General features: G+C 36.5%; 1 protein-coding gene across 3 annotated transcripts in view; it reads right to left on the bottom strand.

Annotated features, from left to right (window-relative positions):
• The window catches only part of PPA2 (inorganic pyrophosphatase 2), a 91068-nt gene that overhangs the window by 43203 nt on the left and 20430 nt on the right, over positions 1-27435 (bottom strand). The window contains exons 2-7 of one of the 3 annotated variants that reach the window (XM_061191194.1): positions 25261-25325; positions 21233-21277; positions 16845-16898; positions 15281-15400; positions 7782-7868; positions 505-631 (exon numbers count right to left, since the gene is read on the bottom strand). In XM_061191194.1, coding sequence (XP_061047177.1) covers positions 505-631; positions 7782-7868; positions 15281-15400; positions 16845-16898; positions 21233-21277; positions 25261-25325 — 498 coding nt within the window. The remainder of the gene's footprint in view (positions 1-504; positions 632-7781; positions 7869-15280; positions 15401-16844; positions 16899-21232; positions 21278-25260; positions 25326-27435) is intronic. The other 2 variants (XM_061191196.1, XM_061191195.1) reach the window with 2 other exon arrangements.

Here is a 27435-nt window from a genome sequence, read left to right as displayed (position 1 = left end):
TACCAAACTTCTGGAACTTAAATTTCTGGGACATCAAAATTTTGTTAGAGGGCCGTTATCTTTCCCTTCACCTGTACAAGACAGAACAAAAACTAGGTATAAAACCAGCTTATGTCTTTGATGAACACTCCCCTTTTTGTTTTTTATTTTTCCTGTTACTCAAATGAATAAAAGAGAGATTTAAGAAAGAAAAGAAGGAAGGGCGGGAGGGAAGGAGGTGAGGGGGAAGGGAGCCCATAGATTGTACTTTCTTAATCTGAAGTATCGTCTGTCTGTTTGCACTCCTTTTCCTTCTCTTACTCCTCCCAGCAGTACGACATAACTCAGACACAATCATATTGAATCACAATCATATTGAATTGTCCATGGAGAGAGAATTAAAAAACAAAACGTATAAGTTTAACTCCCAAAATATACACTGTGTTCTACATGAGCCTCTTTTAAATTCTAAGAATTCCAATGACACACTGATTTACTTCTGTTTCTGGAAAGTTACAGACTTACCATGAAACTTCGAGGCTTCAGGATCATTCACATTGATAGCAATTAATTTCCAATCTGTTTCACCCTGATCAATAAGAGCCAAAATTCCGAGGATCTTCACATGAACAACATCTCCACGAGAAAGAACCTTTAAAGAGAAAAGAAATTCAGCATTTGCAAGGCTTTGGAGAAATTTACTCATATATCATAAAAATCTATATGAAAGATTAAAAGCACTATAGACAGAAACTTAATAATTAAAATTATTGTAAACACAGTCATAAAGCCTTTTATGATATCCTTCTTAGAATAGATGTCTTGATCCCTTTTTGGAAACTGAAATTATTTATAGATCTTAAAATTTAATGTACTAGGCCTAGAAACTCATACTAAGCAGAAAATAAAGCCATGTATATCATGTTATAATATAAATCTGGCTTCTGCTGCTTGGGGGTAAAAAGACATGAGAATCCTTTGAAACTTGGGGGTAAAAAGACATGAGAATCCTTTGAAACTGCTTTATAGTACCTTTTTTGCAAACTATATTTATCAGTTACTAGTGAAAAGTAAATTTTTATCATATCTGAATACAGCCTTAAGATAATGAATGACAATGAAAGAATTATTAAAATGTTAAAGACAGAGACAAAGCAGGTTTCATAAAACGCTTTAAAAAGATTTTAAGTGAAACCAAGAAACAGCATGATGTTGAAGCAGATGTTCCTTGTACTAAAGAAAGTTATTTCAGTGGTTCCCTCAAGTTGCCAATGCCAAGTTTATATGCATGCATTCTTTCTATAGCCTTTTATTTTTAAAGGTTTAGTCGGCTATAGAATTTCACTGTAAGCTGAAATCTGAACACATGCTTCAGAATAATTCTTTCATGATTCAAAATACAGCTTTACATCTGGAAATCAAGGTATGCAAAAGAAAGTCACTGTTGTATCTTGAAATTATTTGAGAGAAAAAAACAGATCTTAAACCATAAAGTCAAATAAATCCTTTCAGAACATTTGCAAAATGAATCTGAAATCTTAATATAAATCTGCATGAAGGTGAAATTAGTTTATCCAACAGATTAATGTGACTTTATAAACTAACCTGAAATACCACTTTCAGGAGAATATGCACAATTATATTAGCCAGACTCTCACACGTTTAGGCTCTATTTAGTACCCAGCACTATATTAGACACTATATATACAAAAAGAAAGCATCCCCTTTCTTAAAGGTTTACAATCTTGTTGGGGAGACTTACACACCTCTCGCCAGGAGGTCCTTTATAAAACAAAAATGTTCAAAGTTATCACATAATCATCAATGAAAGGTGGCTCCATTGGTTAACTCAGTGATGAGCTGCATCACTGCTTCTCAGCCAGAGGCAATTTTGCCCTCTACAGGACATGTGGCAATGCCTGGGGACATTTTGGGTGGTCACAACTGGGGGGTATTATTAGCATATTAGCAGGGAAGAGGCCAGGGATGCTGCACAGGACAGTCTCCTATTACAGTATCATCCACCCAGAATGTCAATAGTGCCAAAGCTGAGGAGCCTGCAGTAGACTTTGGTGACAGGGGTGTCTATCAGAATTACTGGGAATCATATATAGTTTTTAAAGGTACCTTCTAAATTGTTTTATTTTTATTCACAAGAATTAATTTACTTTGAAATTTCATACAACATAAGAGCAGATTTGAGACTTGTATGGTTACAAGGGCAAGCAGGAAGCATGTCTGGGAATTATCAAGTTTCATCAGAATGATAAATGCCCTCTAATCTCATAAGCAACAGAAAAGGATTAGACAAACCACTGCCTTGCAATAACACTTTAAAAACTGGAAAGGAAATTCTCTCAATCAAACCAAAACCTCAGGATAAGATGCTTAAAAACAAATGGTAAAATTCTTCTGAATACCCCACAATTCAATTCAGTCTAAAGCAATTCAACAAATTTTGCAGAACACATAATGTTAGATACCAAATGAATAACACTTCTCAAAGAACTTAACTGTAAAAATTTCTGTATCTGTGATTCTAAGTCTATTAACAACTTCCAGGACTCTGCTCCTTTTCCTTTGCCCATTTACATATGTGGTGTTAAAAGAGGCTTTCTTCTATGATGTTCCTTATAGATGATTTAAGGACTAGCCAGGCATAGCCCGGCACAAGATAAAGGAGCGTAGTCCCAACAAAGGCCTATTGTTTAGATGGCGATTAAGTACGTACTTCATGTTTACTAAATATTTTTTCGGGCCTCATTAACTAAAAGAATAAATTGCTTTGGATATAAGATAAAACCTATCGCCTCAGTTCCATTATAAAACTCTCAGTCTACCCTGCGAGGAAATTAATGTACACAGCAGATTCTGTTACTAATTCCTTGGGAATCATACAGTTGACCGCGTTTCAAAAATGAGTTGACATTCTGAAACAAGAACGTAGGTATGCCTCAAAGATTTCAGGCAGAATCAGACTAGGGTTATTACTGACTTTTCTAGCTATGATAAAAATATTTCAAAAGATAGGATTTTTAAGTCACAAATATATGGGGTCAAATTCTTCCTCCACCATTCCTAGAGGTGACTGAGGCCAACTACTTCACACAATATTTTAGGACTTGGTTTCTCCACAGTAAAATGGAGATCACATGACTTACTCCTTGATGTAAAGATAAAGAGCAAAGGAAACAACAGATGCATGAACTAGAACACAAGAGGTCTTCCACAGATATTAATATTTTTTCTCACTGGGCTCTACCTGTACGTATCTGCTCACACTTGTCAACTGCTAACTCCTGGGAACCTGGAATGACCAGAATGTAATAGTGGTCTACAACAAAACTTCTGTGCTGATTTAGAATTTGAAGAATGAGGTAAAACTTCAATTGGACCCAATCAATATAAAAAACTATGGAAAGTGAAACTGCTTAAAGCCTGTTATCCTGTGTATTAGGTTTTTACTGTAGTGTAACAAGTTATTATAAATCTAAAGGCTTAAAATAGTGTACATTATCTCACAATTTCCATGGGTCAGGAGTTTAGGCACAACACAGCTAGATTCTCTGCTTATGGCCTGACAAGGCCAAAATCAAGGTGTTGGCCAGGCTAGGCTCTGATCTGAAGGTTCTAAGGAAGAACCCATTTAAATGCAATTCTTTGCAATTGTAGGACTGAGGTCCCCCTAAACTTGCTGGCTGTCAACCAGGGACTGCTCTCTGCATACAAAAGTATGCTTTCAAGATTAATGATGTATACCTTGTTACAAATCACTTACATTTAAAACCTTTAATTTTATTCCACATATTTAGTGACTTTGATATGTTTATTTAAAAGCCTGTATATCAAGTTTTCTTAGATTCCCTTGTTTTGTCAATAATCACTTAGTGTTACCAAGTCAAATCAATTTATCAGGTACCGAGATTTTCATGATTTCCAGTTACCAATCTCATTAATTACGTGCTCACTGACAAATTTTTACATCAGTGAAAATAAGATACTTTCATTTAATCTTTTCGCTTACACTTAATATCTGCATAAGGATTTAAATTAACTTAATAATCTGCACTTAAATATTAACTGAGTGGCCCCATGGATTACACCTTCAGAATAAGAGTTTTCTAAGGAACCTTCCTACATTGTTGGTGGGAATGTTCGTTGATGCAGCCACTATGGAAAACAGTACGCAGGTTCCTCAAAAAGCTAAAAATAGAGTTGCCATATGATCCAGCAATCCCACTCCTGGGCATATACCCAGACGAAACTGTAATTTCCAAAAGATACATGCACCCCTATGTTCATGGCAGCACTATTTACAATAGCCAAGACATGGAAGCAACCTAAATGTCCACTGACAGATGAATGGATAAAGAAGATGTGGCACATATATACAATGGAATATTACTCAGCCATATAAAAGAACGAAATAATGCCATTTGCAACAACATGGATGGAATTAGAGATTATCATACTAAGTGAAGTAAGTCAGAAAGAGAAAGACAAATACCATATGATCTGTTATATGTGGAATCTAAAATATGACACAAATGAACTTACCTACGAAACAGAAACAGACTCACAGACACAGAGAACAGACTTGTGGTTGCCAAGGGGTAGGGGTGGTAGGGAGGGATGGATAAGGATTTGGGGATTAGCAGGTGCAAGCTATTATATATAGAATGGATAAACAACAAGGTCCTACTGCATAGCATTGGGAACTATATTCAATATGTGTGATAAACCATAGTGGAAAAGAATATGAAGAAGAATGTATATATATGTATAGGTGAATCACTTTGCTGTACAGCAGAAATTAACACAAAATACTGTAAATCAACTATACTTCAATAAAATAAAAAGAATTAGGGTTTTCTACTATATAACCTTTCCATCGATATAATGTTATTTAATTTAGTGACTCTTCTTATCATAAAATAAGACACAGGAAAGTGACCCAAAGTATATAGCACAGCATCTGGAACAAAGGAGGTACTCATTGAAATATTTATATTCTTCCTTCTAATCTATTCATTTTATACACACTTCACTACCCCCTCTGGAGAAAAAAGGCCAAAAAATAAATTTGTAAACTATAGCTTAAATTTAAAATAAAGCAAACAATTTGGCCATATTTCTGCTGGAGAGATAAAGGAATTAAAGAGTCACACAAGCATGAACTCTAGCCCCTATTTGTCCTTATCTGGGTGTAAACTAGAAATCTAAATTGGATGGGAATCTCCCCTGCAGGAAAGGAGTAAGAGACAGGGGGAAGGAAAAGAAGCCGGGGCGGGGTGGGTGGAGGCGGGTGGAGGAGAATAAAAGTACAAGGAAGAAAAAAAGAAGGAAGTGGAAGAATAGAAGGAGAAAAAGCAAAAAAAGAAGGAATAGAAAGTCTAAGAAGAGGATGAAGAAGAGGAGGAAAGGAGGAGGAATAAGAAAGGAGAATGAGGAAGAAGACGAGAAAGAAAAAAGAAGAGTAACAGAAGAACATAGTAAATAAACAAAGTGACAGAGAATCAGAGGACACTATTCACTGAATAACATTCTGGAAGCCGAAAAGTGCTAATAAGAGTTTCCAGAGAAAACCGATTTAACCTCAGCTAGAAGAATATGACTCAAGTAATGATTGCATTTGGAACGTCTTACATTAAGCACACGCCCTGTGTCAGGCACTGAGTTACACACTGTAACGGTGAGTCCCATCCTCACAGAGCTCACTGCCATCTCGGAGGAAACAATTAGACAAAAAACACAGTACTATTGGTACTGAGGAAGCACAGACCAAAGAGCAAGTATGTTAGTGTACTGAGGGTAAAGGGAGACTTCTGAGAGGAAGTGATATTATAGCTGAGATCCGAAGGATGAGCAGGGGGAGGTGGAGTGAAAAGAAGGGGAAAGTAAAATAAAGTGAAGGAAGAGAATGTTCCATTCCACATAAAGGGAATAGCTTGCGTGAAGGCCTGTACATGAGTGACGGCAGATACATTATAGGAATTGGAAGTTCGGTACAGCTGCAGACAAACAGTGGCAGGAGAGGAAGTCAGAAAAGGAGGGGACAGGGACTAAAAAAGAGTAGAGCTGGAAAAGAATCTGGAATCGGGAGGGAAAATAAGACTCGGCAAGGAAACTGGTCAGTAGTAGGAATAATTCAAGTGCAATATAATTGAGGACTAGACAAAGCTGGCTGCACTGACAATGGAAAGAAAGAGATTTAAAGGCCATTTAGAACATAGAATCAGTATTTCATGACTAATAGGATAAAGAGAAGCAAAGGATGATCAAGTTTCTGGCTCAAGAAGCTGGAGGTGAGGAGGAAAGGAGGAGAGACGTCCTTCATGTGGACAGGAGGAAACAATGAATTCAGTTCCGGACACGATGAGTTTGAGGTGCCTGGGAGACACCCAAGTGTCGGTGTAGGTAGTTGAGAACGTAGGTCTGAGCTGGACATTAATTTGAGAGCAAAACCATGAATGCTTGGGACTGGATCACCAAGGGAGTCTCCACACGAAGTGAAGAAGAGGTGAACCAGGGCACAACCCTCAAGCAATGCTCAAGGAGCAGGCAGAAGAAAGGAGCTTGCAAAAGAAACCCAAGAGGAATGAGAATTAGAGGATATCCAAGATATTATGATATAATCAAAGCCAAGCAAAGAGACTGTTTGAAGAAGGAAGATGAGGTTAAAGGTATAAAATACTAAGGTAAATTCAAGTTAGACAAAACCTGTGAAACAGGCCAGCTGGATTTGGCTAAAAGAAAGTTACCAGTAACCTTAGTAAGAGCAGTTTCACTGAAATAATGGGGGAATGGAAACAATTTTGAAATCGGTTGAAGATTAAGTGGGAAGGAGGAGATAGAGGTCAGTGTTTACTCTATTTACAAGTCTTCCTATGAAAAGAAAAAAGAGAGGAGGCATATGGGAGGAAGCCAATAAAGAAAGAGAAGTTGTAAATACAGGACAGAGAAGAGCTAAGAAAATAGTGTCACTCAAGAGGCAAGAAGGGACATGATCTAGAGCACAGGGGGAAGCCCTGGTCTCATAGTAACAGAAGGAAGGGAAGAAGGAGTGTTTGCAGGCACAGGTGTCTGGTACTCTAACGGGGAAAGTTAGGGGGTTCCTACATGCTGGTTTCTACGAGCTCTACAAAATTAAAGGCAACATGTTCTGCTGGGAGTGAGAACAAAGTACAAGGAGTTTAACGTCTGCAGAGAACAATAAATATTGGCAATAAATGCAGTAGAAAATAGGAGAAAGGAAGAATGTGAGCAAAGACACACAGTATTCTATGGGTAGCAGTAACCTATGAAAGCTCAGGTTTTGTTTGTCCCCAGTGGGACCCGGCAGCCTGGAAGCAGGCACAAAAAAAGAGTACCAGCTGGCTTTCATCAGTGTTGAACTTCCTGTCTGGATAACGGGCAAGGACGATGAAGACAGGACTCAGCAAACTTATTCTGTAAAAGGTCAGAGAGTAAATATTTAGACATCGCGGACTGTACCGTCTCTGCTACACTCGTCAACTGCTGCTGTGGTGCAAAAGCAGCCGTAGACCATACGTAAATGAACGGCTGGAGCTGTGTCATTTATAAAAACAGGTGGCGAGCTGGATTTGACTGGCCACCAGCTATAGTTTACCAACCCCTAGTTTAAGAGAAGGAAGTAAAGATACAAAAAAGAACTGATATCAGAGGGATAAATAGGCTAGAACTTTGAAGAGTTGAAGAATCGGTGCCTTCCAAAGAGAACTGAAATTTTATGGCATGAATAAAGTTGAACATATGTTAGAATAACAGCCTATGAAACAAACCTTTGAGCCTATTTCACAAACATCAATAGGATCATTATCTCCACAGCAGTCTGTGCTCTTATCTTTTCGATGGGGATCTTCCCAAGTCTAAAAAACAGAAGGGCGTGGGTGGAATATAGGTTAATACTCTCTATAATGTATCTTAATCTTTCCACATGTCCATGAAGTTTTACAGATAGCCATAATCCGAGGGAAAAATTCTCAGAAATTAAATAGGCTCAATGCCAACATGCCAGTACACCCCTAAGCATCATAATAATTAAAACAGATTCATACTATTTCCTCCCTTCTGTCTCTCATTTGTCTGTATAATCACGTCTGAAAGTGGGTGGCGTTTACAAACACACTCTTCTTCCAAGTTCAGTCAGTGTCTAAATTCATGCTCACTTTTATTTAGAGCTTCAGTTCGGGTGTTCCCATTGTCTGTGCCCTTGTTTCCACTAACTGTCTGGACTGCTGCTTCCACTACTCACTGCTTCCTCTGACATGGAACAGCATTGGGTCTGGCTTTCCAGGTTTGAAAATAAACTTCCTATACTCTAAGTAACTTCTACTAGAACAAACCCAGTTTTCCCTTCATAAACCAAAGAACAAGTATCTACGAAAGAAAAACCCATTTTTGTCCCATTTCATTCCATTTTTAAAATCCTCTACCTTTGTCATCAAATCTCGAAAATTTGACAAAACCATGAAAAGATGTCAACTCTTTAGTTTACTAAAAAGATTATACCCTGTTGGCTATAAACTATATACATTGAGTATTTTTATAAATGAACAGCATAATGGAAATTTGTTATCAAGTTTAAATATCCCTTAGGCACTATCCTTCCCCAAAAGCTCCATAATTAGCTGATTCTAAATGGAACTGTAGAAGTTCCCTGAAATTATTTCTCTCAGATTTATAAGATGTGTCATTTCAAGAATGTTACCTAGAATTTCAGATTATCCAAGCTTGGCTCCTCTAATTTTATATAGATAATTTAAAATGAACCCTATTTACAGCTAAGCCCTAGATAAGCTCTAGTATTTCCCTTCTGATCATAATTATAGCATATTCAGGAATAAACTGACCCATCCTTACCAGAAAGCAAAATCAGTAAACCACGACTAACAACATTTCATTACCCCAAATGCTAGCATTACTAATAAAATATAAGGATAATAAAAATAACTGTTAACCTTACATATTGATTATAGGTGAGAGATACCTTCCCAGTGATATACACACACATATATATACATACATGTATCCCATGAAGAATGTACCATTATTAACCCCATTGTACAGATAAGTAAACTGCAGCACAGAGTTTAAACTTGCCAAGCTCAGATTCTAAATGGTGGCAATGGGATTAGAACACATGCTATTAAAAATTATGTTATGATGCCCAGATTTTGATAACAAATATTTGGTAATTGAATGGCAATTACTTTCAGATATAACCTTATTCATGATGCTCTTCTTTTAAATTCTCTTACTCTCAGAATCTCCTAAGTATATTTTCCTACTGTTGCCCTTACTGCTTCTTGTTTTCTATTACCAGGCATCCATTCATTGAGTATTTATTTATTGATTACCTACTGTCAACCAGGAGTTAGGAACAGAAACCAACAGGACACAGTCAATACCCTGAAGAACACCATGCTGATAAATGGTGTAGCATTTGTCACAAATGCTACAAAATTAATCTTAATGTGCTGGAGAAACCAAGATGGAAGCGAAGTATAAGTGGAATTAGAAAACCCAGAGGCAGAATCAGAAAATATCTGAGAGGTTCTTCCTTCCTAAAGCAGTAATCCTTTCTTGAACCTTCCTTAACCTCACTCCCACCCTCAGAAGGGAACAAATGTGATAAGCTAGAAGTCACTCCGGCCTGAAGGAAGATAGTTTTTAGCCACAAACTACCTTGGCCAAAACATCCAGACCTCAGTTTCCTCACCTATAAAAAGAATGGCTTAAATAAGACAATTGCTAGATACCTCCTAGCCCTGAATTCTATGGTTGTTAGTGGTCATTCATAATCTACATAAATACTACCAGTGAACAGGAAGCTCACAAATTCATGAGATAACTTAGCCCATTTTGGTCAGATTTAATATTTACAAAAGTCCTTTCTTGTACTGACACAAAAACTGTCTTCATATAAGTTGTATTCCATTTGGTTTTTGTGAGTGTTTCTGTTTTTTGATTGGTTCGTTGGTCTACATTCCCTTCAGAAACTCCACTTTCAACATTACCTATCAATTTAGTTCCTTCTCTTGAGGAAATAAGTACATACAGGCAAAATTCTTAAGCTATAACAATGCTGTCAATTTTAGGGCCAGTGGTTCATGATTTCCCTCACCAGAAAAAAATACCATACTAGTTCTTTACATCTCTAGTCCTGCCTTTAACACTCTATACCTTAGGGCTCAGTTTTTTACTACAAAAAGAGAGTCATACTAAATGACTTCTAACTTAAATTGAAAATATAGTATAATTTCAAACAATCACTAGGAGAGGAAATCTTGACAAATTTAAAACTTTATGCCCTCGAGTGAAGCTTTAAGTATCTAACTAGGCAGAGAAACAACTAGAAAAGCACAGTCAGGCTAGAAAAGAAATATCCAGAAGAGGAAATTCCAAATCTTAATATTTGTTTCACAAAAGTGCCAAAAGATCAGATCCAGAATTTAGAAATAACTTCTACAGTTAAATAAGAAAAAGAGCAATGCAATACAACATGGGTCAAAGACAGGAACAGGTAATTCAAAGAGGAAACATGAATGACTTACAAGTATATGAAAAGATACCCAGTCTGATCAGAGAAATACAAATTAAAACCAAAATGAGATGCTATTTCAAAAACTTAAAAAATCTGATAATGCTAAATACTGGTAATGATGTAAGAAACCTGAAACCCTACTACTACTGGTAGGAGTATATATTATTACAACTTCTTTTGTAAACAATTTGGGAATACCTAGTAAAGTAAATAGGTATGTAACTCAGAACTTAGCAATCTGACTCATAGGCATATACTTAGTAGTATATATGTATATATGTTAAGTATACAGAAAAATTTTAGCAGGGACCCACGAAAAGCTTTAAAAAGTGTTTAAAAACCTATCAAGAGAAATACAAATAATGCTAAACTCATACAAAGGATGGCTATAAAGCTATGAAAAAAAATCAGAATACACAGATTATTGATCTAGCCTAAAACAAACCTTACTCATCCTCATGAAGGTTTTGAGATCATTACCTTACAATCTTACAAATATTAACCAATACATCTGTAATCACCATGAGCTGGTGCTTCAGTCTCTCCAAAAAAATCACTGAATGGTACAGAGCTGGGTATACAGATGCTTCTTGAGAACTACTTCCTGATCAATCAGAATTCCTATCATCAAATCAAAGGAAGTAAGATCTACTCAACCACTACCTGAACTTCACCAGCTTCAATTTGGAGCAAAAGCTACTTACTATTAGCAGCTAATATCAATCAGTGGCAACAGTGTCATCACCGAGACAATACTATTGAACACTCACTACGGGGCTAAACTTGCTTTGATCATCTCATTCAATATCCACAATAACCTTGTGGGGTAGGTGGCAGGATGATACAGATGAACAAATAGGCCTAGAGACATTTAGTCACTGGTCCCAGGTTATAAAGCTAAGAAGCGGTACTAAATGAAACTTGGGGTCCTTGAACCAAATTTATAACGAAGTTCAAAGTAATAAATACAATGATATTACATTAAGACTGAAGAAATCTTGAAGTTAGTGATTCTAGTCCTTTAACATTATTCAGACAGGTCCTCTAAATATTTACGCAGAAAGTTATTACACTTGAATAATATGTGGGAAATATGAACAATTGGGGGAAGACAAACAAAGATGATTCTTGCCCAGTCCAAACTCAAACTTTGAGGAAGGCATTATTGCTGGTGCAAGGGAAGCTATCAGGGTTAAACAGTCTAGGCAGATGAAGGTCTGAAATGAGGGCGCACAGACGGATCACAAGCTAAATGGAGAGGCTGCTACTTAAACAGTATTCTGCTGCTTCAATGTTCTTCCAAGCGTGGTTGGCTTGGTAACTGCTCTGCACAAACTTCCTGCTGTTACAAGACAAATCGTAAGAGAACAGCAAAATCCAATTACCCACACATGCCTACGAAGCAAATGCAACATACACCGTGCATTCATGGATTCATTCATCCCAAAATATTTATTGATCACCTACTTGGTGCCAGACACTAAGCTGGGCAGCTGGAAGACATCAGTGAACAAAACAGACAGAATCCCTGCCCTCATGGAGCCTGCATTCTAGCTAAAAGATATTAACAATAAACATAATAAATAAGTTATATAGCATGTCCGAAGTTGGTTCGTGTAATGGAAAAGGGAAAAAAAATAAAGTATGGAAGGAGGAATGGGAGTACGTGGGTTAAAACTGTAAAGGATGTTCTGGGCAGACATCATGAAGGAGGTAACTGATCAGCAAACATTTAAGGAGGCAGGACATGAGACCATTGGGAAAGAGTGTCCCGGGCTGGAGGACACAGTAAGTGTGATGGCCTGAGGCAGGAGTGTGCCTGGAGTATTCAGCAGTCGTGAGAAGGCCAGTGTGGAGGTGAGGGGGCAGGAGGAGAAGCTAGACACGAGATCAAAAACGTAAATGGAACCGGGGGCTGGCTCTCATTTTAACAGGCTCACTCTGTCTTAACATCGACAAGGAAGCAAAGAGATATTGGGTACAGTACCTTGCCCATCAACAACTGGCCGAATTTCAACTTTTTATAAACATGAATCTATACAGCTATTTTTGTTTGGTGTTTCACTTCTACGCAGTCTATAGTACATTCTTCTGCTGAAGACTCACACACACATACACACACACGCTACAACATCAGTTTGGGTGTAAAAAGATAGTAAAGATCTCTGGTTGAAAACAGCAGAGAGAATACAGGTCTATTTCCTCTTCCTCACTTCCATTCTAGCCACACTGGCCTCCCTTCTGTTACTCAGGCACTCGAGGCCTCCTTCTACCTCGGGACCTTTATACTTGTTTCTTGATGAATTCCCCTAGACGGCCCTGGATGGCTCTCACTTCCTCAGGTCTTTACTAAGATAACCACCTTCCCACTTTCTTCAGGTCTCCCGCCCCAGATAATACCGCCTCACTGAGGCCTTCTCCCTGTGTAAACTGCAACAATCCCAACACACCCCAGCCCCATTCCCTGCTTTATTTTTCTCTAACACACTTACCACTATCTGATGTACTGTACATTTTTACTTTTTTTTTTGTCTGTCTCTCTGCCCAGAATAAAAGTCCCAGAAGAATTTTTGTCCCTTTTATCACTGCTTTACCTCCAGTACTTAGAACATGGCCTGGCAAACGTTAGATACTCAAAAAATGTGTATAGAATGAATAAACAGCTCTGTGAAGGAAGGGCTGGTGTGGAAACGCCAAGGGGCACTCGAAACACTGAAGAAGCTGCTGTGGTGGGATGGAAGTGAGGAAGGACAAAGGTTGCAAAACGAGGCTGGAGAAGCAGGGCCACATCATGAAGGGTTGAGGAGCCATGTTAGGAACTTTTTATTTGATCCTTTTAGCAATAGGAAACCATTAAAAGGTTCTCTTATGGGCAAAATGGTATTTTGGATACTAGGTGGAGTATAAAATTTCGGTAGGCAGTGGTGAAGGCAGGGGGCAAAGAGCCAGCTGCAGTTGAACTCTGCTCTAATATAAGAACCACTGCACCTAACAGACCAATATAATAGCAGTAAGAGCATCTTGCACATTCAAACACATCCAGAGGAGCACAAAAATTTGTCAGGACTTTAAATAGATAAACTACAAAAGATGAGTTTGTAGCATCTATTATGCTCCACTGTAACCGCTGGTTTAGTTGATGATCACCCACCCCCAAGAGACTATATAAAGACCATATAATAATAAAAGTACCAACAGTAATAATAATGTGATCACTATCTATTAGGTGCTATTCTAACATAAACGTGCAATAACTCATTTAACCTCAACAGGACCATGTGCAGTAGGTACTTTATCATCTCTATTTTACAGATAAAGAGGGTGAGGTACCAAAAGACAAAAGGGACTTGCCCAAGGTCACATTACTAGGAAGTGGCAAGCTGGCTCCAAAATCAACATTCTTAGTCACTTATTATGCTGCCTTGACCTTATACGTATCTCTCATTTTTCTTTGTTTACCCAACACCTAATACACAGCTTAGCACATAAATCCTTAATAAATGTTTAATGAAATAAACAAATACATACTTTTTATGGCTCTGTTTTTGTCTTTCTCTAATTCAATGGCTTCTTTGGCCTTCCCCTCATCTATGTCTTCTCGTACAGACCTATCCCCCAAGCTTAACAAAAATATTCTTGCTCTTTCACGGCTAGGTCAAACAGGATGTCTACTTAGGCACCTGGGGAGTCAGAAAACCTGCCTTCTTGGTTTCAACAGACATCCTCATTCTTAGCACACCATGTTAGAAATGCCTGTTTTAACCAAGAATGTATCTACTTGGGTGGTCTAACTGCATCAAAGACAGCCTGAGTCTTTAGAAAACATTTTTCTTTTTTCTTTTCCTGTGAATGTTTATTCTACATGGGCAGCTGTTTCTCTGAGTTGGATAAAGCAAGACCTCCTTTTCTCAGATATTTTCCAAAAAGCATCTTGGAATTTCATGCAAAATATTAAAATTAATAAATAAAATTTAAATAATCAAAATTAAATATTCAGATAGACAGATGCTCTAATGGCTTTTATAAACATAAAGGCAGATGCTTCTCTATGTCCCCAAACCTAGACTTCTGAATCTGCATATTCTGAGTTTTACTCACTAAATTATCTGGAAGGAGTTACCACTTCCCAGGAGTGAGGAAACATGAGAAGAAAACAAAAAGGGAGAAGAAAGGAAGAAAAGCAAATAGTGTTACTCTCTAATAGGAATGCTGCTTTACCATTACTTAGTCATTGTTTCCATTGCTTCCCACTTAAAAATTATAAATTCATAACAGTATATAATTAAGTTGCTTTATTCAATTCACAATGAGTTCTGAAAGAGGTAACAATTTAAAAGGTTCATCTGTTAAAATTTAAAAAACAAAATTCATGCTGTCATATATGAATGTATATAAAACCATAACTTGTCATATCCAAAGAAATGACTGCAGATAAAGGAGATAAAACATTTTTCACCAACTCTTAATAGCCAAGCCCAGAAAAAGAAATGCATTCAAAATGCCAAATGTGATTGTTCTATATACCTAACTCTAAGAACTTGAGTACAGACATATATATACTTTGAAAAAAAAATTTACTGATACAATAAAACTCCACATTAAAAAAATTTATATTCACAAATCTCTCACACTGACATGTCCTCAGAACCAATTTAAATTCAAGTAGTTCACAGGATTTACAAGGCAATTTTTTCAGAAGACAGAGAAGTTTTACCATTATAACAAAAATGTTACCTGAGGGAGGGCACCATAATTCCATATATAACCCTTGTGAGGAAAGATATTTGCCACGTAGCGAAGCTTGCCATCCTTTACATCTTGTTTAATGGGATTCAATGGCTCCTTTGTGGCAATCTAAGCAGGTCATGGAACAAAGCGCGATGGGGGATAAGAAACGATTAATCCTATATTCAAATAGTATTTTTTAAATCTGCCATTATCAGACTAAGTATTCATAATCCAACTTACTGATCAAAGACACTTTAAAATAAATTAAGCCAGTTCTTGTTTCTAATTTACCGTTCTGTATTAAAAAAACTGTCTGAAAAGGAAACATCAGACTATATTTTTAGGCACTCTATTACTTATGAACTCATTATTTCTAACACAAATAAGAAAGCTTATTGAAATGGCAAGAGGATAAGGATTAATCAACTTGTTCTTTGTTACTAATCTCGGACTTTCTACCATCAATCTTAAAATAAAGTTAACTTAAAGATTTTCACCAAGTGATTTCATTCCAAGGTTACCTTTCAATCAAACATATCCAAATTGCCATGCAAAAAGAAAAAAAAAAAAACTATCCTATAAAGTATATAAAAAATAACTGAAGCCATGTTTGAATGAATAAACACTGCTTAAATTAGGCAGAATCTCACAGAATCTTGATCCTATACCCAAGTGAGGTAGAGAGTAGCCAGAATGATAAAACATTGTATTTAAAGCAAGAACAAAAGAAGAATCTAATATCTTTACTTTTTCCTATTAAAATATTAACAACAACAACAAAATACTACCAGGACTTGGTGAAGGTACTGACAATCCTCCAAATATAAAATCTGAGAAATATATACTGACATAACAATCCTTAAACACTTGAAATAATACTTGCCATCACAACCAAAGTTGTAGGAGAAGGCTTAAATAACTAAACAAACTAAGTACCATAAATTAAATTTCACTCGGAACTATAAGGGATCTTACCGAACTGAAGATGAAATCATAAAATTCTGAAAAGCAAAAGGGAAGTTCTTGATAGGTTCATGTCTCACGGAAAAACTTAAAAAAAAAAAAGCTAACCAGGGGAACAGCAGATGCTCTTAGAAAGTGCTCAGAAACCAAGAATTGGCCAGCAAAATGCTTTCATTCCTAGCAGACTAAAATAAAATCTAAAGGAAAATTAAGTCCTGAGAAACCAAAATTATCATCAGCCCCAAATAATATGTTTCAGTTGTGTCTATGAACAAAATACATCTCAGAATCTATTTAAGAAAATCTTGAAAATATTTGTCATTTTCAAAGACAGAGGAGTCAAGGAAAATTAAATAAATACGTGTATAACAAACTAGGGAGGCAAAAATGGAAAACACTTTCTTTAAAGTGTAAATTCAGCTTTGAATAATATTTTCCTTTTTGAAATTAGATTCAAAATAAGTTCACAAGAACATTTTCCATTGTTTTAATTATAAAGAAGTTTGCCAACCATCTCAATTTCAAAATATTATGGCAAACAACTTGAAACCAAGTTTTTATATCATTATTATCATTTCCATTTGATATTAATAGGCTATATCCATACCTCCATTTTAGCATTTGTCCACCGAGGTACTTCTACAACCATATTAAACAAATTCTGCAATTTAAAAAAACAACAAAGAGAAAAAATTTTAAATTTTGCCTTCCTTTATCTTTTCACATATCTCCTGCATGAGAATGCTTTAGTTTTTTTCCCACAAAAAATGTTGAGCGTCTGCATCATATGTCTCCCTATGCCTTAAATTCCTTCTAAAAAATTAGAGAAGTTGTTTAAAACACAACAGAATTTAAACCTGATCGTGTCACTTGCCCACTACCGTACAGTGTTAGGAGTTGCTACATTTCTGGAAATACCTTTGCAGGGTAGTGAAAGAACCAGAATGGAGCCAGGAAACTTGTTTCAATTTTTATTTTCCAGCTAAAATAGGAATGAGAGCTGAATGTGTCACTTTTCCAGTCTACAAAGTAAGTGGGATAATCTCCTTCCTCACCCCACACAAGGTTGTTGTGAAGATGAATTACATATTTTAAATGAAAATACAGACAATTATGAAGTATTTTTTAAATTATAAAATAATATTTAAATCTAAGTTATTATGATCATAATATAAAATTAAGGCTATTGGTATAGGTAGTTATAAAGCTTACAAAGAGTTTTAAAGCTTAGCTTGCATATCTAGTGATCTCTGGTTCCCTAAAGTTATAAAAGGACCACTGCTTCTTTTTAGCATTTCTGAACTTTGCAGAGTACTTAAAACAAAGGAGACTCTACATCAGTGATGAGTAAAAATAATTTCCTACAGTAACAGCCTCACAAAGAGAAAGTCTTACAGGTAAAGTTGACTTGCATGCCATTCTGATATCAGTAACCAACAACTTATCAAAGCAATACTTTAAAACAGTCCTACTCCAAGTGTGGTCATGGACCAGGGCTAATCTGTAATCTGACTGTTACTGGTTCATTTAGGAACATTTATAACAATCTGACAGAGTACTTTTTATGACTGTTGACCTAATAATAAAAATTTGGCACTTGAATTACACTTTTCTAATAATTCATTTTGATTGTATTTTTTTAAAGTATCAGTTCACAACAGATTAGAAATAAACAAACAAAAAAACTGTCCTTCACCACAGATCATTTGGGAAGCAGTGATTAAATATACTTATTCTCAACTGTGCCACACAGCAAAATCACCTGGAGAGCTGTAACCGATTAAAAAAAAGAAAAAGATTTTTAGAGCCCCATCTCCTATATATTTGAATTCAATGGTTCTCAGGTGGAGCCAGGGCACTGCTTATTTTTAAAAGCTTTCCAAGCAATTTTCATATGCAGCCAGAGTTGAGAACCTCTGGTTTAAAGCACTGTTAAACAATATCTGGGGCTTTCTCAGTGAAACATGAATGCTATTAATTCAAAGAATGCCATTTATACAATTAAATATAAATCAAGCCACAAAAGTAATGATGGTAAGTTCTTCTAGATAAGACTAAAGTTTACCAGTGACAAAACTGCATACTCATAACGAGATAAGGAACAAAGCCGAGAATGAATTCTCAACAATTGCTCCTTAGAAGTATGTCTCATACCTATCTTAGCAACCTTATACACAGGCCTGCTGTTATGTTTCATTTTCTATGCTCTTTCATGAGGTACCCCAGCACCTGTTTAAATATGTCTGAAGTAGCTGTTAAAAAGAAAAACCTAAGGAAATGGCAGATGTTCACATAATTTATTCATCCCTGAAAGTCTGGCTATAAGAGAACAAATGCATGCAGATGAATACTCAGAGGTGACAGAGAAGACAAAGCTAGTGACAATCCTTTTACACAACGACACCTACCAAAAGCACTCACAGAGACTTGAATTAGGCCAAAAGAACAATGGATCAGGTTTGAATTTTAAGCCTGCAAACTACACTCTCCCTCATCATTTGTTCTTGATCACTAGGAGTGTATTTCCAGCCTGTTTTTCTTCTCTCTGGCTAAAATGCATACGACCTGTAATTTTTTAAAGCCAATGTTAGTCTGGTTATCCTAAGATTAGTGTTAATTACAAACCAAAAATGGCCTGCTGAAACTTATTAGAAAATCACAAAGATACAAGGGGACACATTTCAAATTCAGAAAGTTGAGTATGGGTCAGGAGCATTTACTTCCTCCTTCAGTTCTTTTCTTTCTATTTTTCCCTTCTATTTTTATTGCAGGGGGGAAAAAAAAAAGACGAAAAAGCAGTCAGTAGATTTTACATACTTGGGGGAAAAAATGAGAGGAAATCACTCTTCTATCCTCTTTCTCTTAAAACATCAAATAAACTTTGGATTTGACACTAAAAGCAAAGGCAACAAAAGCAAAAACAAATAAATGGGAATACATTAAACTACAAAGCTCTGCACAGCAAAGAAAACCATCAACAAAATGAAAAGGCAACCTATGGAATGGAAGGAAATATTTGCAAGTCATATATCTGTTAAGGGGTTAATATACAAAATATATAAAGAAATCATGTAACTCAACAGCAAAAAACCAATCTGATTAAAAAATGGGCACAGGTCTTGAATAGACACTTTTCCAAAGAAGACATACAGATGGCCAGCATCACTAACCATCAGGGAAATGCAAATCAAAACCACTATGAGATAGATGCTCATGCCTGTTAGAATGACTATCATCAAAAAGACAAGAAATAACAAGTATTGGCAAGGATGTGGAGAAAAGGGAACCCTTGTGCACTGTTGGTGGGAATGTAAATTGGTGCAGCCTCAATGGAAAACAGTATGGAGGTTTCTCAAAAAATTGAAAATAGAACTACCATATAACCCAGCAATCCCACTTTGGTATATATATCCAAAAAAAATGAAAACAGGATACTGAGGAGCTATTTACACTCCTACACCCATTACAGCATTATTCACAATAGTCAAGACATGGAAACAACCTAAGGGCCTGTCAACAAACGAATGAATAAAGATGTTGTATACATACAAGGGAATATTATTCAACCATAAGAAGGAAATCTAGCCCTTCGTGACAGGATGGATGAACCTGGAAGGTATTATGCTCACTGAAATAAGCCAGAAAGAGAAAGACAAATACTGCATGGCATCACTTATATGTGGGATCTTAAAAATTTTAAAAAGCCGAATTCATATAAAGAGAGTAGAAAAGTGGTTGCCAGGGCCTAGGGGGTGGGGGAAATAGGAGAGAATTAAAAAAATAAAATAAAACAAAACCAAAAAATCCTCAAATCAGGTAGTCTCTGACACACAAACTATGTAACTAAGAATTAAATGTTAAGTTGGCTGTGTGTACTCAGAATACATTTCTCCCATTGAAACAACTGTTTCCAGTTTAACACTCAAAGTCTCTAGGAACCTATAAAGACTTGAGCCCCTGAATGTCTATTCACCCAACATCTAGAGCAATGGTTCTCAAACTTTAGGTGTATAGGATGCCCTGGAACACTTGTTAAGCATGTAGACTAGCCAGTCCCCAGCGAGCAGAGATTCTCATTTAGTAGATATGGAATGGACCAGGAATCAGAAATTTTAACAAGGGCCCTGAGCAGTTCCAATGCAGATGGCTTAGGACCATTTTGACAAACACTAGTTTAGGAAAATACAAGATGGAGGGCCGGCAAAGGTGACAGGAATTAAACAGCCCCACAGCTATATTTGGAAGTGGATTCAAAGGCTGGGGTCATAAGTTTCAGCCAGACGAGAGACTAGATAGCAGTAAGGTTGGAAAGGGAAAAGAAGGCTAAGGAAGTGGCAGGAAAAGCTGCCTGGAAGCAGCAAGATAAAAAGGTATCAACAGCAAGAAATGGGATGATCCTAAGTCAAGAAATATGTCAAATGTTCTGATCCTAAGCCAAGAAATATTAAAAGTTTGACAGTCACATACTTGAAAGATTGATTTAGAATGTATTTATTTTAGCATATAGTTGGTATAACTTTTTTTTTTTCTTCTCTACCCCCAAAAGAGTTGTTCCTGGATCCTAGAATAGTCAGATTCATAAACAGAAAGTAGAATAGTGGTTAGGGGCTGCATGGAAGTGGGAATGGAGAGCTTTTGCTTAATGGGTCCAGAGTCTCAGTTTGGGAAGATGAAAAAGTTCTGGAGATGGATGGTGGTGATGGTTGCACAACATGCTAAAGTACTTAATGTCACTTAAAGTATACTTAAAAAGTGTACAATAAATAAAATGCTAAATGTTATGTTATGTATATTTTACCACAAGGGAAAAAAAGTAAAATGGTAATATTGTCCCTAGCTGCCTTAAAGAGTTACTAGAAGAAGAAAAACATCAGAATGCACACAAAAGTTTTGCAAGGGAGAATAATTCAGAATCATTTTACAAATGCAAACTATCATCAAGGTCTTTAAAAGACAATGTAAGTGAGACACACAAATAAAAACCTTTAGATATACCTCATATTCATCATTTCGTGCTCTCTTTGTAGGAATGCCATTTTCCTATAAAAGAAAAGATGGTTATCAGAGAAATTCAATTCAAAAATACAATGAGGTACCACCTCACACTGGTCAGAATGGCCATAATCATAAAGCCTACAAATAATAAATGCTAGAGAGAGTGTGGAGAAATGGGAAACCCTCCTACACTGTTGGTGGGAATGTAAATTGATACAGCCAATATGGAGGACAGTATGGAGGTGCCTTAAAAAACTAAAAATAGAGCTACCATATGATCCAGCAATCCTATTCCTGGACATATCTACGGAAAAGACAAAAACTCTAATTCGAAAAGATACATGCACCCCAATATTCATAGCGGCACTATTTACAATAGCCAAGACATGGAAGCAACCTAAATGTTCATTAACAGATGAATGGATAAAGAAGATGTGGTATATACCTATAATGGAATGTTACTCAGCCATAAAAAAGAATGAAATAATACCATTTGCAGCAACATGGATGGAACTAGAGATCATCATACTAAGTGAAGTAAGACAGACAGAGAAAGACAAATACCATATGGTATCACTTACATGTGGCATCTAAAAAAATGATACAAAAGAACTTATTTACAAAACAGAAGTAGACTCACAGACATAGAAAACAAACTTATGGTTACCAAAAGGGAAAGAGGGGGAGGGATAAATTGGGAATTTGGGATTAACAGATACACACTACTATACATAAAATAGATAAACAACAAGGACCTACTCTATAGCACAGGGAACTATATTCAATATCTTATAATAACCTATAATGGAAAAGAATCTGAAAAAGAATATATATATTGTGTGTGTGTGTGTGTATATATATATATATATATAAAACTGAATCACTTTGCTGTACACCTGAATCATTGTAAATCAACTATACTTCAATTTAAAAAAGAACGTATTTATGATTGTGATATTTGATGAAAGAATACAGCTGCATTGACTGCAAAGCAATGAAAATATGCGTATTGAATAAACATTCCACTACAGAGGCTTCCAGAAACCTGATTCAATAGAGAATCCACCAAATGCCCACTTCATTTTTCTCTCAGCATTTGCATCCCCAGTGCATGAGCATCAAAGTGTTTCATAAAACAAATTATCAGAAAAGCTAAATCTCTTTCAAGTATATTTTCCTAGTTTTTATAAAACAAGCAAAGGCTCTGTTCAGTCTTTAAGGAAAGACTGGCAGTTTCCAGTGACTATGCTTAAAACAGTCATTTCATTATTGAAATGAAACTCCAGGGAGTGTGACTAACAAGCCATGAAAGTACTCGGCTGCACCTCCTGCCTGTGATTTCCACCAAGGTGTGATTACTAGGCCTCCATCAAGCACTTTTAAATTAAGAGTATGTGGTGGGTTGAGAAGAAAAATTATGCCATTCACAAATGCTCACACATTATATGTAACTTTTACACACCCAAACAACTAGTGGAGGAAACAAAAACTAATAGAAAAACAATTATTCCAAATCGGCCCGGAAACATTATTTCTGTTCCTAAAATACCACCACCCAAATTATAAGGTGCAACCATTCTAACCATTAGGACTGGGAACGAGGGAAACCTATTTACATAACCGCTGTGTGTACCAGTCTCCAAAAGGCCCAGAATTCACCGGTATAGCCTGTTCTACTTTGTCCTGCCCTATCCTCAATTTTTCATAACCCCAAATCTCATGTTCCCCAAAACCCATCCTCCTTAGGCAGAATATCATGCCCACTGGGATGTTTAAAGCCCACTCTTTGTTCCACCTCCACCCCTACCTGCTACATGATTCCTCCGAATATTATTATCATCACTGTTACTGTATAGGTATTATTAGGTATAAAGATTTTGTCACAGTACACCTGAAGCAGCGCCCACCACTCACTCCTACCTTCCTTACCCTATTCTCGTTTCCGAGCACATAACATTATCTGATTGACTTGTTTGTTTTCAGGTTGTTAGTCTCCTCCAGCTGAGTGGGAACTATATTCACTTTATTTACCACTGCAACTCTAGTGCTTGGAATACTGTCAGGCTCATAATAAGCATGCAATAACTGTTTACTGAATGAATAAGTCTATGAATAAATAAATAGATGAATGCACGCACTTTTGGCCAAAATCAAAGAGAATTTTTGGGAGATGTGAGATATCTAGGTTGGATAGCTCACTGGCCAAAACAAAACAAAACACATGGACACACACATACACATACACACATTCACACACACACAGTACTGTGGAGTTCTTTCTGCCCTCTCATTGGTTTCTTTCTCTCTCCAGATTACATGACTCCTTGTCCTGTAGCTGAATACTCCTCAGAAGTAATGAGCTAGAAGAATTACACAAGAGCAGTTAAGATACAGGCTTTGTAGAAAAGGGTACCCCTGCTGCCGAGCATCCTTTTCCTCGCTCTTTCTGGGAAAATTATTTATAGAAAATTCTACAGACATTATAGGAAATGACTATAGTTTTAAATGTGTTTGTAAATAATAGTTTAGAATAAAATACCTTTCCTTTTGCTTTTTTTTTTTTTTTTTACTATATCAAGTCACCATCATCTATTGTCTTCTTGACCTCAAACCTGCTATCATTTAAAATAAAGCCTGAAGAAATGTTTAAAAAAAAAAAAAAACAGATACAGCCTGTGGAGTTAGAGCACCTAAGTTCAAATCTCACCTCCACAACAAACTAGATCTGTGACCATGGGCAAGGTACTTAACCTCATTAACAAAATAAGGATGATAATAGTAGCCCGGGACATTTTGAAATAATGCAGGTCAAGCTCTGGGCACAGTGCTTGGCTAAGCACTAGGAGCACTCAATATATCTTTGCTATTATTCTCCCCGCTGCCACCGTTATGGACAGTCCAGCCCTGTGAAGGGCTGCAAGGCAGCATAAATCCTACTCCAGCGTTCCAGAACCTTAGGATGATGCCTGACATTCAGCCCCTGAGGTAACACCAAAAAGGTCAAACCAGCCTTGCATCTGAAGCAGCTTCCCGCTTGCCTCTGCCCTCACACTGATCTCCCCACAGTTCTAGAAAACCCCAGCCCACTAACTAGCCCCATAGAATCTCAACCAGGAACATAGTCCTGCTTACTTACTTAACAGATGAAGTAAGCCAATTATTGTAACTACTCAGATTTTAAGGAAAGAACTTCCAACGTCACAGTGACTACTAACATCCACTACCAATTATGTCATCTCGCCAACTAGTCAGGCGAGTCCTCGGAAGGCTCCAATATTCCGAGCCCCTCTTAGTTCCACCTTCAGCAGCAGATCTCCCTCTGACCTGATTTACATCTCTTCCACCCTCACACCTGTCAAGTAATTTTAGGTTCTAAAAGAATAACTATTCAAAGACTACGATCTTCCCAACTTTATCTTTCTAGCATCTGTCTCGTAGAGTAGTTAAAGAGCATGAACTCTGTGGTCAGAAATGCTAGTTCAAAACCTGGTTCTGGCACTTACCAGCTGTGTGACCTTAGACAAGTCAATAACATGCCTTCAGCTCCGGTGTCCTTAGAGATGATAATAGCAACTCATAGGATTAAATAAAATATGTTTATTTTATGTTTATTTTATTTTTAAATGTTTTATTTTATGTTATTTTATTTATGCACCATGTGCATATGTTCACATGGTGGCTAGCAAACAAAATAATTCACAAATGTTATTACTTCTACTACTACTGTTACTACTACTTAAAGTAAGCCTCTTGTTAACCTCTTAAATTCTATACCTTAAATCTTTATTTCTGACCAAATTCTAAGCTTTATCGACTACTAACATCTCTTTCTCCCCAAGTCCTCCTGGAAGAATCCTATTCTTATCCAAATTCTAATTCACGAAGGAGGCTTATAATCCTGTTATGATAACTCCGTTGCCCTTCTCAGCTTCCGACCACATTCTTTCCTTTCAAGATGCTTCCAAAAAGCATTTTATGGTGATACGAGAAGTACATATTTTCATGCCCCAAACAAGTTAAAACAATACCTCTTCAGGGTCCACCTTCAGAGGAATATCATGAAAGGGGGAAATGTAGTGACCAGCTACATTCTCTGCAAAGGAAAACAAACAAAAACAAAAACACAGAATTAAAGCAATGGACTATCTTGTTCTTTAGAGCAAATTATACTCTTACCCACTTTTAAATTTTAAACAAGTTTTTAATGTTTTTTTCCAAAATTAACTTTAACTCCCAATTTAAAGTTTAATTCAACTTTTAAAACTTGCTCCAATCTGATGACCAAAGAGAAAAACAGTAGTCCCCCCTTATCTTCGGGGGATACATTCCAAGACCTCAGTGGATGCCTGAAGCTGTGGATAGTAACCCTACATATGTTTTTTTTTTTTTCCCTATACACACATACCTATGATAAAGTTTAATTTATAAATTAGGCACAGTAAGAGAATATCCAAATTGCCAGCATAACTATTCTTGCGCTTTGGAGCCATTATTAAGGAAAATAAGGGTTACCAGAACACAAGCTCTGTGATGCCTGGGCAGTGGGTCTGACAACCGAGATATCTACTAAGGCTGGACAAAGGTATGACTCATGCCCAGGACAGGGACAAGGCAGGACAAAACAGGACAGCACCAGATTTCATCACACTACTCAGAACAGTGTGGCACACAATTTAAAACTTACGAAATATTTATTTCTGGAATTTTCCATTTAATATTTTCAGACCACATATGACCAAGGGTAACTGAAACTGTGAAAAGCAAAACCATAGACAAGGGGGACTGCTGTATATACCAAATCAACCATATTTGGGTTGCTGAAACCATTTACTTATTCCTGTGGCTTAAACATCCAAAGCAAAAAATGTCTAAATTAGACTAAAACCCCAAATATGAAAAATCTTACTTTCGAAAAGAGACTGATTAATAAGTGAAATGGACTAAAACTGATGTCAATTTTCCCAAGAGAAACCTAGCAATAGAATTCCCAATTTCCACCTACAATTCACATGAACAAAGGATTAAAGGTTTTACCAAGTTAAAAGAAACAAATCATTTGTTCCACTCAAAGTGATAAGGATGCTAATATTAAGGTAAGCTTAAAACAAAAATTTCAATAACAGAAACTATTTTATCCTCATTGCATACTGAAATGTATATATAAAATACCTTTAAAAGTATATATTATTTAAATAAAATACAATAACCCAATGCATACTTTTGTTGGAATGCTTGTTTCCAAAAGCTGGGCTTAATATAGCCATAGAAAATTTTCACTTCGTAATTTCCTAAGTCAGGGTATGTTCTACTTCTGACCTGCTACTTCTTTGGTATAATTTTCAAATTTAGACTTTAAAAATATCTTAATAAATAAAATGAGGACTGGCTGACACTCCAGTAGCAATGAGTATACCTGCACCCAAATCTTGGCTTCTAAATACCATTCTCCAATGAAAAGAAATAGGGCTTCTTGAAGAATGGGCTGATTCTAAGGCTGGGGCAAAGAATATACAAGATGAGCCTGGAATATCCTGTAGTACCAGAAACCAACCAAGTGCCCAAAACAAAAGGTTGGAGGTATGTCAAAGGGAAATGGAGCCAACCTGAAAGAGTTCCCAAAGGCCAAAGCTGGAACAAGTTGAGCGACAAAATAAATAATGGGTATGGGCAAACCTTGGAGATACTGTGGGCTTGGTTCCAGACCACTGTAATAAAGTGAATATCACAATGAGGCAAGTCACACAAATTTTTGGTTTCACAGTGCATATAAAAGTTATGTTTACATTACACTGTAGTCTTTTAAGTGTGCAATAACATTATATCTTAAAAAACAATATATATACCTTAATTAAAAAATACTTTATTGCTAAAAAAACACTAACCATCATCTGAGCCTTCAGTGAGTCGTACTGGTAAAACCAAAGATCATTGATCACATATCACCATAACAAATATTGCAAGAACTATGAAAATGTGACACAGAGACACCGAATGAGCAAATGCTGTTGGGAATTGGCATCAACAGACTTGTAGAACACAGTGTTGCCACAAAACTATTTGTAAATAACACAATATCTTCGAAGTACAACAAAGTGCAATAAAATTAAGGTATGCCTGTATTGAATCATAACCCAAAGTATACAATAAATATACATGAGTCCACAGTAATACAAATAAATGATTGTATAAATAAATAAATGAGG

Source organism: Eubalaena glacialis, chromosome 5 (assembly GCF_028564815.1).
Source record: "Eubalaena glacialis isolate mEubGla1 chromosome 5, mEubGla1.1.hap2.+ XY, whole genome shotgun sequence".
In the NCBI taxonomy this organism is placed as follows: domain Eukaryota; kingdom Metazoa; phylum Chordata; class Mammalia; order Artiodactyla; family Balaenidae; genus Eubalaena; species Eubalaena glacialis.
This window is presented reverse-complemented; position numbering and strand designations above follow the sequence as displayed.